Source organism: Mirounga angustirostris, unplaced genomic scaffold (genome assembly GCF_029215605.1).
Source record: "Mirounga angustirostris isolate CCGP_5_RB_7025 unplaced genomic scaffold, mMirAng1.0.hap1 SCAF_5, whole genome shotgun sequence".
Classification (NCBI taxonomy): Eukaryota; Metazoa; Chordata; class Mammalia; order Carnivora; family Phocidae; genus Mirounga; species Mirounga angustirostris.
The window spans coordinates 156,443,552-156,460,341 of NW_026991713.1; the positions used below are offsets into that span (position 1 = coordinate 156,443,552).

At 43.7% G+C, this 16,790-nt stretch overlaps 1 protein-coding gene across 9 annotated transcripts in view; it reads left to right on the forward strand.

The window, feature by feature from the left end:
• Positions 1-16,790, forward strand: part of LDAF1 (lipid droplet assembly factor 1) — a 31,878-nt gene that overhangs the window by 7,502 nt on the left and 7,586 nt on the right. For 6 of the 9 annotated variants that reach the window (XM_064592776.1, XM_064592779.1, XM_064592772.1 and 3 more), the window contains 2 exons: positions 4,813-4,981; positions 6,707-6,845. In XM_064592776.1, the coding sequence (XP_064448846.1) occupies positions 4,813-4,981; positions 6,707-6,845 (308 nt within the window). Of the gene's footprint in view, positions 1-4,812; positions 4,982-6,706; positions 6,846-9,454; positions 10,320-14,162; positions 14,896-16,790 lie in introns of those variants that run through there. The other 3 variants (XM_045875118.3, XM_045875122.3, XM_064592778.1) reach the window with 2 other exon arrangements.

Here is a 16,790-nt window from a genome sequence, read left to right on the forward strand (position 1 = left end):
GTGTTAGAGAATGGTTGAGTTTCATTCTTCATGTGGCTGTCCAATTTTCCCAGCACCATTTATTGAAGAGACTGTCTTTTTTCCGTTGCATGTTTTTTCCTGCTTTGTCGAAGATTATTTGACCATAAAGTTGAGGGTCCGTATCTGGGTTCGCTGTTCTGTTCCGTTGGTCTGTATGTCTTTTTTTGTGCCAGTACCATACTGTCTTGGTGATCACTGCTTTGTAATATAGCTTGAAATCAGGCAACGTGATGCCACCAGCTTTGTTTTTCTTTTTCAACATTTCCTTGGTGATTCGGGGTCTTTTCTGATTCCATACAAATTTTAGGATTGTTTGTTCCAGCACTTTGAAAAATGTCATTGGAATTTTGATCGGGGTGGCATTGGAGGTATCGATTGCTCTGGGCAGCATAGACATTTTAACAATGTTTATTCTTCCGATTTATGAGCATGGAATATTTTTCCATCTTTGTGTCTTCTTCAATTTCTTTCATGAGTGTTCTGTAGTTCCTAGAGTATAGATCCTTTACCTCTTTGGTTAGATTTATTCCGAGGTATCTTATGGTTTTTGGTGCTATTGTAAATGGAATAGTTTCTCTAATTTCTCTTTGCATTGTTAGTGTATAAGAAAGAAACTGATTTCTGTGCATTGATTTTGTATCCTGCCACATTACTGAATTGCTGTATGAGTTCTAGTAATTTGGGGGTGGAGTCTTTTGGATTTTCCACATAAAGTATCATGTCGTCTGCAAAAAGAGAGTTTGACTTCTTCTTTGCCAATTTGAATACCTTTGATTTCTTTCTGTTGTCTGATTGCCGTTGCATAGACTTCTAGTACTATGTTGAACAATAGTGGCGAGAGTAGGCATCTTTGATGTGTTCCTGATCTTAAGGGAAAGGCTCTCAGCTTTTCCCCATTGAGGATGATATTCGCTGTGGGTTTTTCTCATAGATGGATTTTATGAACTTGAGGAATGTTCCCTCTATCCCTATACTCTGAAGAGTTTTAATCAGGAAAGGGTGTTGTATTTTCTCAAATGCTTTTTCTGTATCAATTGAGAGGACCATATGGTTCTTCTCCCTCCTCTTATTCATGTGTTCTGTCTTACCAGTGGTTTTAAATAATCCTGACGCCTTCATCCTCCTCCTCTCTGGTAGCAAGGGACAGTGGACACTGATTGTCTTTTGCATTCTGTGTTTTGCATTCTGTCACCAGGGAATTGGCCTGTCTCCTGAATAGTTCCAGATGGAACCTTCAGGTCCTTAAATACTGGCCACATTACCCCTACTTTGGAACTTGCCATACTTGTGTGAATTTTAAAATAAATTGCCTTTGTCTGACCTTGGGTGAGTTGCTTAGGCCACTGAATCTCCATCACCTCTTCTCTAAAATAAGCAATGGCAGGCTCATCGGTTTGTTGTGAGGATAATCTCAGAAGCTGTTGGAGAGGGCTGTAGCACAGAGCCTGGCACCTAATGGTGGTAGTCTGTCCCAGCCTGGCATTCCTGAGTTCTTCAGCACAGCACCATGCCTGAAAAATCCAGGTTGGATGACATGTGTCTGCTTCCAGGAGAGGGATGGAAAATTGCAGTTCATGTTACTGTGAACTAAGCCGTCTACCTTTCCATCCTCCCATTGAACCCCTCTCTGTTGCCATGAGAATGAGAAGTGAATTGCTGTGTTCTAATTCCCTGGATTTAAATAATGTTCCTCATTACCTGCTCCTGGGCATTGAAGGGAGAAATAAATGAGGAAATACATTGAAAACACTTAAAACAGCGCTTGGCCCCTGAGTGTTTAATGAACATTCTCTATTATTAGGTGTGACTGAATCCTGTCCTCCCCTTCTGTGACAGACTGGCCTGAGCAGGGCCATCCGTCCTGAGGGAAGACAATTTCTGGACTTAACTGCATCTTAAATGGTCTCTCTGCATATCTGAATGACTTTCTATTTTTTGGTTATAGGGCCCAGACTCAGAAGAGGCTAAGAGAAAAATAGATTCCTTAGGGTCTGGAAGAACAGTTCTGCTTTTCTCCTTTTGGATCCCCATGCCAAACTGTCCCCAAGTCCTATTGATGTTTCTTTTGTCATTACATTTTCATATTGCCAACAGCCTAGATTTCGCCATCAGTGTCTCTTGCCTGACTTCCTGCAAATCTTCATAATTGCCTTTTGCACATTACGGCCATGTTCTTATTTCCTAAATTAGTCCTTTGATTATATCGTAATCCTCGAATGCCAACAGTTTGCGTCCTGTTTTTTCCAAGATAAAGATTAAACTTTAGTTAAAACTTAAAATTTAAACTTGAGTGCTTTACAATGGAAATATTATGTAACCCGTGTAGAGATTTTTAAATTTGCTAGTAGTCATATTAAAAAGCATGAAAAGAAAGATGAAAAATTAATTTTAGCAATATATTTTATATAACCCAGTATATCCAGAACAATATAATTTCAACATGTAATAATATAAAAAATTAGCGATGAGATAGTTTACATTTTTTAATACACTTAGTGCAAGTCTCAATTCAGATACTAAATTTCCATTGAAAATACTCGCTCTCTGTTCAGATTTCATAAAATTTACATTTGAAAAATTTATTTGACACGTACCTAACTTATTTGAAATGTAATTCAAAATATTCCAGTGACTGAACCATCTCTCAGTTTTTAAATAGAAATTAAAGTTAAAAATCCCGTTCATCAGTGACACTAGCCACATTTCAGGTGTGCAGTGGCCACATGTGGTTGCTATGCTGGGGGGTCCGGGTGTAAATTCATAAGCCTGGCCTTCAAGTGTTCCAGCCTCATCTGCTCCCCACTGTGGTTACTGGGTCTCTTGATGGTAAGGACCAGAGAGAACAGTTCAGTCTGTCAGAGGATGCCTGGGTGGTTTTACTAAGAATGTATGTGGACTTTAGAGCCAGAAAGCAATCAAGACTTTCGACAGCTCCAGGGACCAGCCCCGCTCCCGTGACCCCTCCTCGCTCACCTTCAGCTGCCTTAACTGGAGAGTCTCACTGGGTTCTGATTATCTGAGCCAGGCATTCCTAGTATAGTCCCCTCTGGCGAGAGAAGTGGAATAGCCAAGTCCGGTAGCTTTTCTCAAGAGTAGCTAGAGGCAGTATAGCTGGTGGGCATTGTGCTGTGTTTTGTTTTGTTTTGTTTTTGTGGCCTGACTGGAAGTGAAATTTGTCAGGCCTGGAGATTCTCCTAAGGAGGCAATGCTGAAGCCCCAAGACCGATGGCAGCGGCTTCTTGGAACAACAGCCTTTTCTAGTTAAGCAGCATGAACCCTGCACTTTGATCACCATCACCTTGAGCTACAAAACCCTCCTGTCTTCCAGCTGGCCCCCAGATTCCCACCATTGGAGTCACTAGGAGGCACGTGTGTTTTGGGTAGTGGTAACAATGATTGCCATAGCTTGAATTTCCTCCTCATTTCAGCTGCCATAAGGCCTTAAGGAATGAGACCTGGGAAGGTTTGTTTTTTTTTTTTAAGAGTATTTTTTTTATTATGTTATGTTAATCACCATACATTACATCATTAGTTTTTGATGCAGTGTTCCATGATTCATTGTTTGCGTATAACACCCAGTGCTCCACGCAGAACGTGCCCTCTTTAATACCCATCACCAGGCTAATCCATCCTCCCACCCCCCTCCCCTCTAGAACCCTCAGTTTGTTTTTCAGAGTCCATCGTCTCTCGTGGTTCATCTCCCCCTCCGATTCCCCCCTTCATTCTTCCCCTCCTGCTATCTTCTTCTTCTTTTTTTTTTTAACATATATTATTTGTTTCAGAGGTACAGATCTGTGATTCCACAGTCTTGCACAATACCCAGCGCTCACCATAGCACATACCCTCCCCAATGTCTGTGAAGGTTTTGATGGGGAAAAGTTCTGGAATGATGGAACCTTTCAAGAGAACAGGAACTAATGTCAGTAGTGAGGAGAGAAATGGAATGGGGCTTAAGAAGACGGGGGGAGCCCATCCTTGTGGATTTTCTAGGGTCAGTTCTGCATTAAAGCAGCCCTCCTCCACTGAGCCAGATCCACAAATTCTTGCCTGATGAAGGAAGATAGCTTGTTCATTAACACAGCATAAGCCTGCAGTAGTCATCAGGCTGTGGCCTGACTGTGGTATCCACGTTGATGACATGCATGCATTTTTTCCTAACAAGATGGCAGCCATTGCAAGCATTTGACATTTAGAGTGAAAAATTCATCTTTGAGAGCCTAGATTTTGCCACTTGGAAACTGTGTGACTCTAGGCAAGTCCCATTGCTTTCTCAGACTTTCATGTGTATACAGGTCACTTGGGGCTCTCTTTAAAAATCAGCACCTGATTTAGCTGGTCTGGGGCAGAGCTTGAGATGCTGAGCTTCTAACAAGCTCCCAAGTGATGCCAAGTAGTGAGGACTTAACCTCTATGTGCCTCAGTGGCTGTGGCTCTGAAACCTCAGCTATGCAGCAGGAGATAAATCGTGTGGACGTTACATCCATGCGCACACGTGCCGAGGGCCCCTTGGGAGGGTGTATGTGAAGTGGTAGAACCATGACCAGGTCTTTCCTCCTTTCACAAGACTTGAGGTTGGGTGGGACCCGCAAATTTGCCATCTGTCTACAGCTTCCTTAAGTTGTTGCCAGGGTGACTCATGCCTTGGGAGAATTGTTAGTGTTGACTTGTTAGGTTCCTTACGAGCCCTCCAACTTTCCAGCCTCTAGTCATACTTCCTGCAGCCCAGGTGGATCCATCAGCCTGTGCTTCAGACATGGCGTTCAGTCCTGGCTCTTTCTGTCTTGCCCGCAGATGGTTGCCTTCATGAAGTCTCCGGTGGGGCAGTACCTGGACAGGCACCCTTTCATGGCCCTCACCGTGCTGGTGTTTGTGGTCATGTCAGCCATTCCTGTCGGGTTCTTCCTGCTCATCGTGGTGCTTACCTCCCTGGCTGCTTTTGTGGGAGTCATTTTACTGGAAGGTATCCTGCTTATCTGTTCAACCCCTTTGGAAAATGAGTCAGCTGGGGGTACGGGTATTTATTGGGTAGCTGCCACTCTCATCCAATGTTCCTGTTCCTGAAAAGGTCACAGTGACTGAGGCGGATTGTCAGAGTAGTTACAAGATGGACTTTGGAGTCCACATTAGAATCCTACCTCCACCAGTGCGATTTTGGACAAGTTACTTACCCTCTCTGAACCTCAAACTCCTCATATGTAAACTGGGGAAATAATAAAACTGTCTCAAAGGGTTGTGGTAGGGATTGAAAGTTAGAGTCCCATAAAATGCTTAGCAGAGCCCATGGTACAGAGTGGCTTCAGCACGAATGGTAACAGAGTCCAATTTATTCCACACCTCGTTATTGAACACCTGTTGCATGCCAGGTGTCTTGCTAGGCACTAATGTTCCCCCTTCTCCACCTTTCCTCCTGAGGTCACACTGCCAACTGTCACCTTCTCCCTCTGTTGCTAAGGCAAAATTACTGAGAAGGCAGATCTGATTGGCTCAGTTTGCTTTTTCGTGTCAGATCACAAACCACAAGATGCTGGCCATAGAGCTGGTTGCCATTGGGTCATTGGTTTATCCTAGGGCTTCCCAGAGCTAAGAGCACCCAGAGTTGTTTCCCTGCCCAGGGGACTGTGGATAAGGCAATTTACCCCTGAAGGAGAAGGTGGGCATCGTCAATGGATGGGCAAAATACAGCCTGGCGGAGAAGCTGCTGAGTAAATAGGGATGGATAGATGGATGGATGAATGAATGGGTGGAGGAGTGAATGAGGATTGTAGCAAAAGCAAATTTAGGAGAAGGGAGCCACTTTTGGTCCTGTTGTGCAAAGCTCTACAGAGGACAGGATTTTTTTTTTTTTTTTTTTTTTTTTTTTTTAAGATTTTATTTATTCATTTGAGACACAGAGATACAGAGAGAGAGAGAGAGCATGAGCAGTGGGAGAGGCAGAGGGAGAGGAAGAAGCAGGCTCCCCGCTGAGTCAGGAGCCCGATGTGGGACTCGATCCCAGGACCCTGGGATCATGACCTGAGCCGAAGGCAGATGCTTAACCATCTGAGCCACCCAGGCGCCCCCAGAGGACAGGATTTAAAGACCTGTAACAACTTTTGTTTCCTTTGGGGAAGAAAAGACTTTCTAAACAGGAATAGCACATACAAAGCCTTTAGAACAATAGTCTAGAACTTGAGTGTGCATAAGTTTACTTGTTTTTTGAAAATGCATACTTCGAGGCCTCATCCAGAGATGGTTATTTAGTAGTTCTGGAGTGGGGTCCAGAAATCAGAATTTTACACAAGCCTTCCTGAGGCATCGGGTTCTGATACAGTGGTTGTCCACCACACTTGGAAAAACACAGATCGAGGATTTTGTAAATCTTTGTGAAAAGGCAGCACATCCATTTATATTCTCTGATTTCCTTCCTTTGCAGGGTCCGTCCCTGAAATTATATCACTGTAGCCATGAGGTTGGAGTTCTGAGCTGTTTGACCCTTCCCAAGGCAAGGAAAAGGATGTTTGCCTTGCAGTGAGGCCCCCTCGGGTTGTTAGATTACCTCCTTTTTAAGTGATGCTGGAAATCTGGATTTTTATGAGAAATCTCCTCACTTAAAAAATCTGAGTTAACTGTCATAAACACAGTGGCTTGGGGTCTGGCAGCTTTCAGTTTGTTTTAGCTGAATGCTTCTAACTATGCTCTCCTCTAGGACTGGTCATCTCAGTGGGCGGCCTCTCACTGCTTTGTGTCCTCTGTGGCTTGAGCTTCGTATCACTCGCCATGTCGGGGACAATCATAGTGTCCTACGTCGTGGTCTCCAGCCTTGTCAACTACTGGTTTCCTCCCAGGTAAATACATGTTAATGCAGTAATTTAATCTTTACCATTTGGGGGATTTTCACAAATACTACCCTAACCCTAGTTGGATGTCTAGGAGTAAAGTTGTGAGAGGCCGGTGTTCTGTATAGTTTCCCATACACATCAGACATCGAATGAGAATTGACAGTGGAGTTTCAAACAAAAAAAAAATGCTGTCATCATCCACCACACACAATTACTCATTTTGTTGTGGCAACACTATGAAGTAATTGTTATTGATTCCTTTTAAAAGACGCCATTAAATTTACAAAACTTCAAAATAAGGTGTTTTTTGCGGGGAGGCTACAAGAATAATGAGCCACCATTCCACTCACCATGCACATATCTCAGGATGATACAGGGGGCTGTGAATCTGCTGTTCCCAATGTCTATCTTCATTCTCTTTGCTCTTCAGAATGTGAGTGTGTCACCATACTGAGTGTGATCTTGTGTTTGATGGTATGGATTTTGTTCCTACATTATGGCTCCTAAATGCCAGCTACCCTTCATCTGGAGCCTCAGCTGAAGGAACAGTGATCTATTTAAATGCTAGAGGGAAAACCAGCTATGCTGGAATTACTGTAAGACAGTCTGTTTGTCTATAATGGGCCACCCTCCTGAGGGATTTTCAGTGATGATTTTTTTTTTAATGCTTGATTTTTATCTTTTTCTCTTTGTTGAATTTAGAATCTAAGTCTCAAGTAGGACGTGACTCCACTGTGCTTCCTTTAAGCTCTTGCTTAATTGATGAGAGTGGCTAATACCCATCAAGTACTTGCTCCGGCCAGGGACTCTGTTATGCACTTTCCAGGCCTTAGCTCATGTAATCCTCACAACCACCCTGTGAGGCAGGTTCTAGCTCCATCCTGTGACCAGGGAAATGAAACCAAATCCCAAAGCAAAGTGTAACAGAGAAGGGACTTAAATGCAGGTCAGTTAACTCCAAAACCTCTTAACCAAGATTCCAAGTGATTCCAAAACAGGAGTCAGCAGACAATTTCTGTAAGGGGCCAGATGATAAATATTTTAGGCGTTGCGGGCCATGTGGTCCTTATTGCAACACCTCAACTCTGCTGCTGTAGCCAAAAAGCAACATAGTCAATAAGAAAACAAGTGAGCATGGCTGTGTTCCAATAAAACTTTATTTACAAAGACAGGCCCAAGAATTTGCCAACCCTTGCTCTAAAAGAACCAATATCCTGAATTTTGTTTTTCTATAGAGTAGCCCTTGAACTTCTTACCAAAATGTTATCCTGTTGTTACTCAGATTAGAAAATAAAATGTGAAGTGGGTATAATTTAAAATAGCTCAGGGCTGGTTGTCACAGGATTGCCTGGTTGATATCCCTGGAATTACATCCAGCTTCTTATAAATTGTTTTTTGATCACTATCAGTCTTAAAGGGGTTAAAAGGAGAATTTGGCTTATTAAAGCTGATGCTTCTGAGCCAAAAATCTCTCCCTGCCTCTGAACCCTGCTCTGTTATACCACAAGGAGTAACAAAAGCTGAATACCACCTGTTTGTCAATGAAGAGATTAAAAAGATTTCCAAGATTTGCCCTTCATCTCCTTATACGCCCCTCCTCCTCCCAACTGAGGCACCTGGACCCATTGTTTTCACTAGGGCGGTGGTTCTCAAGCTTTTTGTTCTCTGGACACATTTTGCCTTCTTAAAATTACTGAGTCTTCCCAAGGTTTTGTTTATGTGGTTTAAATGGATCAATAATTACTGTAGTAGAAATTAACAAATTTGAAAAATACTCATTTAAAACGGACAGCATTACCTGTTGATATAAATAACATCTCTATGAAAAGTAACTATATTTTCCAATACAAAATGAAATGACTGAGTTTTACATTTCACAAATATCTTTTTTTAATTTAAGATTTTATTCATTTGTTAGAGAAAGAGTGCACACAAGCCCGGGGGCTGGAGGAGTAGAGGGAGAGGGAGAAGCAGGCTCCCCACTGGGCAGGGATCCCCACTCGGGGCTCAATCCCAAGACTCTGGGATCATGACCTGAGTCGAAGGCAGATGATTAACCAACTGAGCCACCCAGGCGCCCCTGCATTTCACAAATATCTTTAATGTCTGCCTTAATAGACGTCAGCTGGGTTTTGAAGACCCAGCCTCACAAATGTGTGGCTGGCAAAGGGAGGAAAAGCTTTTTCAGACCACTATGGATGTTCTTCTTTGATAGTACACCAAAACTCAATAAGTGGTAGTTTCTTAAAGGTTAATTGAAATGTGACCGTTTTTACTTTGTTGTATTAAAATCCCCTTGTCTGTCTTGTACTTTTTTTAGATCTTTTACCGTGCATGTTTTTGTAACTTCATGCACTGCTCATTTGCAATACCCAAATTAGAATAGGGGGAAGGGGCGTAATCCCTACCCCTAACTCAGTCATTTTAACCTCTTGTGCTCTGAGTTTCCTCATCTATAAAATAGGTATAGCCTTAAATCTAAATCTGGTGTGGTTGCAAGAAGCAGCTAAAAATAAACCAACAAAGAATATCATATATTCAGCTTTGTGCACTCTCAACATTAAAGCTCTTCAAAGAGGCCCTAGAGCTAACCATTTCCTCTTGTTACCAAACAGACCTCTGACACAACAAAACTCCAGTGGTGACTGTCAGCTGGCTATGAAGTCCGCAGACTTAGAGGGGCTCTACCAGGAATGACCGGCCCAGCGGAGCCAGAGCTTTTTCCAAGCACTTCTTGAAGGCTGTAGATCATACTCAGCCCTTGGGATTATGACTCAGAAGGGGACTGGGTGGTCAAGCACTCCTTGGAAGTGTCCTCTAGCTTTTTCACATATTCCTAGGATCCCACGGGGTCCACTTTGGGGATCTTGTTGCTTTTGCCTGAGTCCTGTGGTTCCGTTGGCTGATCCACCCTCACATGAGAATTAGCAGAGAACTGCAGTGGCTCAGCACCTCCTTGCCTTTCACCCTTCCTCCCCAGTGTGCAGACTTGACCTTGGCCCAGTCCTGAGCCTCTACAGCCTGGCAGCTTGACCCCAAAGACTCAGTCTTGTGTCCAAGGGCCCAGTTTGGGGCAACTGTGGATTTTTTTTTTCTTTTTTTTTTTCAGAAATGAGAGAACCTGTTTATATCTTCACTTATTTGAAACAAAGTGGGGAAAGAGCAAAACAGATCAAGCTCTTCTGCCTTATTAGCTTTTTATCAGAAAAACCAGCAACATTTGGCAATAATGGCTTCTCAGACAGATTTGGATAAAAAATAAAGTCCAAAGTTAACTTTATGGCCAAGGGCACTTTTGAAAAAAATCTAAAGAGTTTCCATGTTGAGTACTGTTAAGTGTCGTTACTCTTTAAAATATTTGCACTTGATACTTCTGTATTGTTTGAAAGAACTTGGCTTGTTAAGCCATTTCTGTAAAAATCCTATGAAAATGCTAACGGACTAAACAAGCTTTTAAAATCCTGTGGGATTTCCCCTTCAGTGGTCTGCTGTGGCATTTTATTAACTATTTATATAGATGAGCTTTTTTTCTTTACTCTTTATTTCACCCCCTAGACATCAGACCCCCCCTTATTCCTTCTCCGTTGATTTCATGGCAGATCCCGGGTAATAGGGCTCGTGATAGACCCTCCACCCAAAGTGGCATTGGGGGGGTGGGCAGAAGGGGGGAGTTCCTTTCACTCAACTAAAAAGCCAGGGGGTAGATTTTCAGACACGGCTGGATCCAGGGGCTCAAGCGGCATCTTGAGGCATCTCTCTTCATCCCTCAGCATTGCTTTCCTCGTGTGAGGGGCTTTTCCAGGCAGGCCCTGCATACATGGAGGTCCCAGCAGCTCTGGCTTTAATACGTCAGCTTCTGGGTTTGGCTCTGATTGGACAGACTTGAGTCATGTGAGCAATCCTGAACCAATCACAGTGGTCGGGAGGGTGGACTATGCCAATGGGGCAGGGCCGCGCCATAGGTTCATGCCGGAGCCAGGGGATGGTTTACGTCAGCCCCACTGATTTTGCCTAGGGTGGGGTGCATAGTCCCAAAGGAATAGGAGACAGAGAGGAAATACTTGCTGGGCAGACAAAATAAAAAGCCCGCTACTTGTCCTACTTACAGGACATAAAAGCCTTAATCTGGAAACTTCTGAATCCCATGACAGCCACGCGTGTCCCTAAAGGTGGCTTTTTACCTCTTAGAGAAAAAGAACTGCTACTCCTGCCAGCACATGGAGTATTAATAATTGGTGTTTATTAAATCTGTCTTTTCTTCATGCAAGTATCTGCTCTCATCTGTCTATGCTATCTACCCAGCTGGGCCGTAATGAAAAATGAAAAGGTCTCTGGCCTCCAGCCGTTTACTTTCTAACACGAGTCGCTTAACAAGTGTATTAACGGTTGCTGTAGAACAGTTTACGACAAACTATAGACTTAAAAGAATCTATGTTATCTCACATTTTCAGTGTGTTAGGAGTCCTGGCTTAGCTGGGTCCTTTGCAAGACTGCAAGCGCAGTGTTGCCAGGGCTGGGTTCTCATTTGAGGTTCAACCGGGGAAGGATCCACGTCCAAGCCCACATGGTCATTGGCAGCATCCAGTTCTTTTCAGGCTATATGGCACCTCACACGTGGCAACTTGCATCTTGGAAGCCACCAAGAGATTCTCTTAGCAAGGCAGGCATTACATTCTTATGTAGCGTAATCACGTATGTGTAATCACATGTATCTTGTCACTTTCACCATATTCTGTGGGTTAGAAGCAATCATGGGTCCCAACCATGCTCGAGAGGGGAATCACACAAAGGCATGTGTACCAGAGGTCGGGATCAAGGACTCCACCCTAGGGTCTACCTGCTACAACCAGTAAACAAAATATTAGATTGTGGTAAGTGTATCAGAAGAACGTAAAAAGGTGACAAATAACCAGGGGAGGCCACACTGATCACAGCAAGCAAGGACTTCTTCTCTGAACCAAAGAATGAGAAGTTACTGCCATGCCAAGAGCTGGGGGTGGGTGTTCCCAGCAGAGGGCACAGGGACACAAAGGCCCAAAGACTGGAAAAGAAATGATGTCAGTGTGGCTGGGCCTGGTGAGCAAAGGGCAGATGAAAGAGAGCCAGGAACCCATCATGCAGGGCCCCATAGAATAAGAAATTTACATCAAAGAGCAAAGGGAAGACCATGCATTTTAAAGGGACACAATCAGACTTGGATTTTTAAAGATAACTCCATGGCAGTGGATCAGGAGATGAAGGCCAGGTAGGTCTGCAGAGGATGGTTGTGGCGCCACACGGGGGTGGAGGTGATGGAGACCTTCCTAATTTGGAGAGCCGGCAGCATTTGGTGATGGGATTGCATGTGGGTGATGAAGGAAGGGAGGACATTGGATGGCATCTAAGTTTTTTAACTTGAGCCAGTGGGTAGATAGAGACACTTTTCTGAGATGGAGGCTGGGTGAATATTCAAAATCTCCTTTGCTCATATTAAGTTAGATAGGCCTTTTTAACATTAATTGGGGGTGTGAGGTAGACAGCTTAGAGTGTAGGTCTGGGCTGGGGATACAAGATTTGGAAGTGTTTTCAGTGCTGAGAGCTTTACACAGCCGTCTTATGGAATACTCTCCTAGAAGTGGCCAAGAGATCGTTTTAAAACATATTTCTGATTACATGAACATCCTTGCTTCAAACTCTGCAAAGTGCAAGGTGCTTTCCCACTGCACTTGGGTAAGACCCATCACAAGCTGCCCCTGCTGGCTTCTCTTTCTTTATATCCATCAGCCTCGGATTTTAGGCGTGAAACTAAGATTTAGAGCAGAACTGAAACTGACTCACTAATTCGGCCAGGAAATGTGGCATCTAAATCTTGGCTTTGCAGTTCAGGCTCTCCATCACATTGCCTGGAGCCCAAGGCCTTTGATGATCAAAGTAAAATAATGTACAGAACCCAGCAGAGAGCCTGCCCCAGAATAGAACCATAAAGCATAGTTGTCAAAACACACAGTGCACCATCATTTAAAACTAAGTGGAACAGGAACATGTGAAAGGCCTATTGTTAACCAAGCTTGGAGGAATGTTAGGTCTCCCCGATTATTCAAAAGGTGCCTGCCTTTTAGGCATAGTTCAATGTGTGACTCATTGGGAAAGGTAATTTATCCTTAGAGCATGAAAACTGTGACTTTATACAGCCAGAATGTTAATTTATCAGTTTGTCCAGGAGCCTGTTTTTGCCATGTGTTGGGCCCTATCTTAAACCTTCTACAAATCAATACACATTTTCAGTCAGTCCTCACTACCACCCATTTTAGAGATGAAAAACCTGGAAGACTGAGAGGTTAAGTTGTCAAGGGCACTCGGAAACAAGTGGGATTCAAGCCCAGTTTGCCTGACTGCAAAACCCACCCTTGTACCCAGCATGCGGTTCAATGTCAACTCCATCACCTGCCTTTGTGGCCTTCTGAGATTTGGACTCATGCCCTAATATATGCTGTCTCTAACAGTACCCATACCTTCGCTGCTGTGTCAAATAACTCCAGGGATTGCCAGTTTCATAAAATGGAATGTGAATGGTTGGCTCCCCCTAGAGTTGTCCCCATAGACAATGGTCCCCCAAGACCATTTCAACTAGCACCTGTGCATGGCTTCTATTGTCTGCTCTGCATAGAACAGGATTCAGAGGTGCTGGCTGGCTTAGTCGGTAGAGTGTGCGACTCTGGATCTTGGGGTTGTGAGTTTGAGCCCCACATTGGGTATAGAGATTACTTAAAAAAATAAAATGTTTTAAAAAACCCAGGAGATTCAGCGCAGAGTTGCAACACTCTGGCAAAGGCATGATCAGGTGTGAGTTGTCACAAGAGGGCTGAGTACTTTCACATAGGTTTTGCTGTGCTTCCTTGAGCAGGAGAGAAAAGGTGGAGCTAGAGAGAGGGGGTAGAATTTGAGAATAACCTACATTCCCTTACCTATGCCATGGTATCCCCCAAAACACATGTGCATGTGTGCATACACATATCGTGAGTGATTAAATAGGCATGCACACACACACACACACACCCTGATTGGTTGGTAAGAGTTGTGACAATTATGAATTAATGAAGTGCTTTCTTTGCCTTCTTGGGGGAAAGGTGTGGGGATTATATACAAATCTGGTGTGCCTCTTGAGTATGTCGTTATGGTGGATAGTATCCACATGTGTGGCAGAAAAGTTGAAAATCAATGATGCTGGAGCATCCCCCTTCCAAACCTCCCACTTCAAAAGATTTCCACCTTCCACAACCCAGCTCCAGGTTCATACCTCCGTGAAGTCATGTCTTGCTATGTGCATTCTCTTTATACTTACAGCCCTTGTGGAACAGGCATGGTGAGCAAATGACAACCTTTCTCTCTGTGCATTGACTTCCTTAGTCTGTAAAGAGAATGCCGCCCAACCGGAGTCTTTGGGAGACTGAGGCAAGTGATCTCTAGATTATAAAAGGGCTACAACACCGTGGAATAATTATACCCTTGCTCGACTAAATTGTCTCTTGTTTGCTGCTATTCTCTTCTATTTGTCCTTCTTTCTACCCTCCCTACCTGCCCCCTCTCCACCAGCACTCTGGGGATGGGAACAATGTCTGCATATTCACTTTGGGTAGCCTAGAACTTTATACATAGAAATCCCTGAACAACATTTTCCACTGACCAGAAAAGACCGAGAAGTGTGAATCCAGAGCCTATTTCCCGGGACATTTGGCAGCATGCAGAGGCATTTTTGATTGTCACAACTGTGTGTGTGTTTGGGAGAGGGGCTGCTGCTGGCTTTTGGGGCTTGAGGCCAGGGGAGCTGCTAACCATCCTACAATGCACATGACAGCCCCTTACAAAAAGAATTATCTAGGCCCAAATGTCAGTGCCGAGGCTGAGAAATCTTGATGGAGACAAACAAGAATTAAGAGCGTTAGGCTCGGTGTTGGGAAAATTGGACAGCCACATGCAGAAGAATGAAACTGGACCATTTCCTTACACCACACACAAAAATAGACTCCAAATGGTTGAAAGACCTAAATGTGAGACAGGAGTCCATCAAAATCCTAAAAGAGAACACAGGCAGCAACCTCTTCAACCTCAGCCACAGAAACTTCTTCCTAGAAACATCGCCAAAGGCAAGGGAAGCAAGGGCAAAAATGAACTATTGGGACTTCATCAAGATAAAAAGCTTTTGCACAGCAAAAGAAACAGTCAACAAAACCAAAAGACAACCGACAGAATGGGAGAAGATATTTGCAAATGACATATCAGATAAAGGGCTAGTATCCAAAATCTATAAAGAACTTATGAAACTCAACACCCAAAGAACAAATGATCCAATCAAGAAATGGGCAGAAGACATGAACAGACATTTTTCCAAAGAAGACATCCAAATGGCCAACAGACACATGAAAAAGTGTTCAACATCGCTCGGCATCAGGGAAATCCAAATCAAAACCTCAATGAGATATCACCTCACACCAGTCAGAATGGCTAAAATTAACAAGTCAGGAAACAACAAATGTTGGTGGGGATGTGGAGAAAGGGGAACCCTCCTACACTGTTGGTGGGAATGCAAGCTGGTGCAGCCACTCTGGAAAACAGTATGGAGGTTCCTCAAAAAGTTAAAAATAGAGCTACCCTATGACCCAGCAATTGCACTACTGGGTATTTACCCCAAAGATACCAATGTAGGGATCCAAAGGGGTACGTGCACCCCAATGTTCATAGCAGCAGTGTCCACAATAGCCAAACTGTGGAAAGAGCCAAGATGTCCATCAACAGATGAATGGATAAAGATGTGGTATATATATATATATATATATATATATATATATATATATATATATATACATACACACAATGGAATATTATGCAGCCATCAAAAGGAATGAGATCTTGCCATTTGCAACTACATGGATGGAACTGGAGGGTGTTAGGCTGAGCGAAATAAGTCAATTAGAGAAAGACATGTATCATATGACCTCACTGATAGGAGGAATTCTTAATCTCAGGAAACAAACAGGGTTGCTGGAGTGGTGGGGGGTGGGAGGGATAGGGTGGCTGGGTGATAGACATTGGGGAGTGTATGTGCTATGATGAGTGCTGTGAATTGTGCAAGACTGTTGAATCACAGATCTGTACCTCTGAAACGAATAATACATTATGTGTTAAAAAAAAAAAAGATAGCAGGAGGGGAAGAATGAAGGGGGGGAATCGGAGGGTGAGATGAACCATGAGAGACGATGGACTCTGGAAAGCAAGCTGGGGGTTCTGACGGGGAGGGGGGTGGGAGGATGGGTTGGCCTGGTGATGGGTATTAAAGAGGGCACGTTCTGCATGGAGCACTGGGTGTTATATGCAAACAATGAATCATGGAACACCACATCAAAAACTAATGGTGTAATGTATGGTGACTAATATAACATAATAATAATAATAATAATAAAAGAGCGTTAGGCTCAGCAATACCTGAGCTCGTCTGGGATGAGGCTGGAATCGGCCAGGTCTGCACTAAAGCAGTCAGTTACAGTAATGGCATCAGGAAAACACCTTCACATTTGTGAAGGATGTCAGGTTTCCAAAGACCTTTCATACCCATTACCATTTTGACCTTTCACAACAGTTTTGCAAGTTCCCTCTGTTCCATCTTCCTGCCATATTCATCAACTGGCAGGAGAGGAAACTGAGCCAACAGGTAACCATTTGCCAAAGGTCTCAGAGCTGGCTGGTGACTAGATCACAAGAACGCCATCATCGGCTGCCGGCTCAGGTTCGGTTTGCTTCCCTCTCCCTGCTTTTTTGTTAAAGCAGAAGTGACAAGGATGAGACACAGGGAAGGTGGACTACTTGGCAGTTGGGAATCGGAGAGCCATCCAGATTGGAGAGGGCAGTGGGTGTCATTTGGCTTTCCAAAACTTGGGAGGAGACTCAAGGCTCCATACACATGCGTAGGAGACCTTA